Raw genomic sequence first — 2,492 nt, 5'->3', positions numbered from 1 at the left:
TCTGACTCTGGATCCGAACACAGCGCATCCCCGACTCATCCTGTCTGAGGACCGGACCAGTGTGAGACTCGGAGACAAACGGCAGCCGCTCCCTGACTCCCCGGAGAGAGTTGATCCCTGGCTCGGTGTCCTGGGATCAGAGGGATTCACATCAGGGAGACATTACTGGGAGGTGGAGGTGGGGGGGAAGACCTGGTGGTATCTGGGAGTGGCCCGAGAGTCTGTGAAGAGGAAAGGGGGGATCAACCCGAGCCCGGAGACCTTATTCTGGAGTGTGTGGCTGGTAGCCGGAAGTGGTTATTTTGCCGCCACCTCCCCCTGGGTGACTCCCCTCTCCCTGAGTGTGAATGCCCGGAAGATCGGGGTTTTCCTGGACTATGAGGGTGGACAGGTGTCATTTTACAATGCGGACACCATGTCCCATCTCCACACTTTCACCCACACTTTCACTGAGAGGGTCTTTCCCATCTTCAATCCGAGATGGAATGACGGCGGGAAAGACTCCGCCCCGCTGACAATCTGCGGGATGAAAGGGCACTGACAGATCCATCCCATAATTTCACCCCGTCCCCGCCTCCTGCCAACTGTAAACTGATGACGGTCGGTCTCAGTCTTGTGGAGAGAAGGAGGAGGAGAGAAGAAATAAACAGAAGCTCAATTGTAGAGAGGGACTGACTGGGTAGAGTGAGCTGTGAGCTTCAGGAAAACGGGGACCTTTCCGTCTGTAATGTGGCTCCACAGGCAGGAGGTGGCGCTACATGACAGTGTTGGAAATCAATCAGTCAGTGGGTCTCAGACTGGGCTCAGGGGAGTCTTTCCAGGAGGGACACCAAATCATTTCCCTGCAGGGTCAGTGGAGTGTTTCCGGGGGGAAATTTAAATTATTTCTCTGCAGAGTCAGTGGGGTCTTTGCAGGGGAACTGGGCTCAATCAAAACAAACATTTCAGACTGATCTTCTGTAGATTTCCACCATGTGTCAGTAATGTACATGATTTAGTATCATCGCGAGACTAGTCTTGTTTTGTTCAGGTTTGTAACTATTGTCCAGAATTTTGCTGCTCTTTCATAAAATTGGAAAATTTGAAAACCTCAGATTTGAAAGGGATGGGTGAACCCATCATTTATGCCATAATCAGATAATATTTAACCATGTTTGAAACTGTTCAGTTGGTACAAACTGAAATGTAGCTGGAATTGCAGTTATTACTTGTCCCTGAGTTATTAAATGTCATCATTATCTGCACTGAAATAATCCTTACGTCAGCCCAATGAAAATGTCTGTTTGATAAAAATCATTAATTACTCTTGCACTCTGTGCGCGGAACCAATTCAGATTTTGACAATGTTTATGTTTATGTAATTATAATTTATGTTGGAGGGCACGATCAAATTTGAAAATAGTTTCTTCAATCAAATCAACATCTTTGATTCACTAGAGTGTAAGTAAGGCTTTTTTAAAAAAATACTTCATCAATAAATCCAAGAGAGTAAACCTGTTAAGGTTGTAATTGTCAATTTCTCCAGAATATGTATCCTTATACCTTGCATTCCAAATTCGTCTGGATTATTTTAAAATTCGCTATTTCAAGTCAATGGAGTTTTAGCTACCTGGAAATTATCTATCTTTTACTCTGGACTTTCAGTTATTGCGACCTTATTTCGGGTCTTAGAGTCAGAGATTGATAGAGTCCTATACCATAGAGAGAGGCCCTTCGGTCCAAATTGGTCCATGCCAACCCCAAATGGTCTATCCATGCTAACTTCATTTCCCTGCACTTGGCCCATATCCTTCTAAACCTTTTCTATTTCTCCAAATTTCTTTGAAATGCTGTTAATGCACCTGTCGCAACCACTTCGCTGTCAGCTTATTCTGTATGCAATCCACCCTCTCTGTAAAATCCTTGCCCCTTTTTATTCTTTTCCAGCTATCTGGAAACTGATGTCCTCTCTTCCTTGATTCTGCAACCCTGGGTAAAAGACTGAGTACATTCACCCTATCCATGCCTCTCATGAACTTCTTCACTTCTGTAAGATACCCCCCCCTCACTCCGTCTCCTTCGGTCTAAAGAAAAAAAGTCGACATGTGTCCAACCTTTCTCTATAACTCAGACCATTGAGTCCAGGCAACATCCTTGTCAAAGCCTTCTGCATTCTTTCTCGTTTAATAACATCCTTCCTCCAGCAAGGAGACCAAAACTGTACCCAAAACTCCAAGTGCAGTTACAAGGTAGGACTAATAAATTAAACTGGAAGGAAGATGAACTCAGGGCATTGTTAGGAACATGGGACTGGGATATTTTAGCAATTACGGAAACATGGCTCAGGGATGGGCACGACTGGCAGCTGAATGTTCCAGGATACAAATGCGACAGGAAGGATAGAAAGGGAGGCAAGAGAGAAGGGGGAGTGGCAAAGTAAGGTATAGCATTACAGCTGTGCTAAGGGAGGATATTCCTGGAAATACATCCAGGGAAGTTATTTGAGTTGAACT

General features: G+C 45.0%; 1 protein-coding gene across 1 annotated transcript; it reads left to right on the top strand.

Annotated features, from left to right (window-relative positions):
• Positions 1-4: 4 nt before the first annotated feature.
• On the top strand, positions 5-1,509 carry LOC122546645 (E3 ubiquitin-protein ligase TRIM39-like; the record flags this gene model as incomplete). Its single annotated transcript, XM_043685314.1, has 1 exon — positions 5-1,509. A coding segment is annotated over one exon (537 nt), but the record flags the coding sequence as incomplete, so codon positions are not given.
• Positions 1,510-2,492: the final 983 nt, after the last annotated feature.

Source organism: Chiloscyllium plagiosum, unplaced genomic scaffold, assembly GCF_004010195.1.
Source record: "Chiloscyllium plagiosum isolate BGI_BamShark_2017 unplaced genomic scaffold, ASM401019v2 scaf_59898, whole genome shotgun sequence".
In the NCBI taxonomy this organism is placed as follows: domain Eukaryota; kingdom Metazoa; phylum Chordata; class Chondrichthyes; order Orectolobiformes; family Hemiscylliidae; genus Chiloscyllium; species Chiloscyllium plagiosum.
The sequence above is the reverse complement of the archived record's forward strand: the minus strand, read 5'-3'. Positions and strand labels throughout refer to the sequence as shown.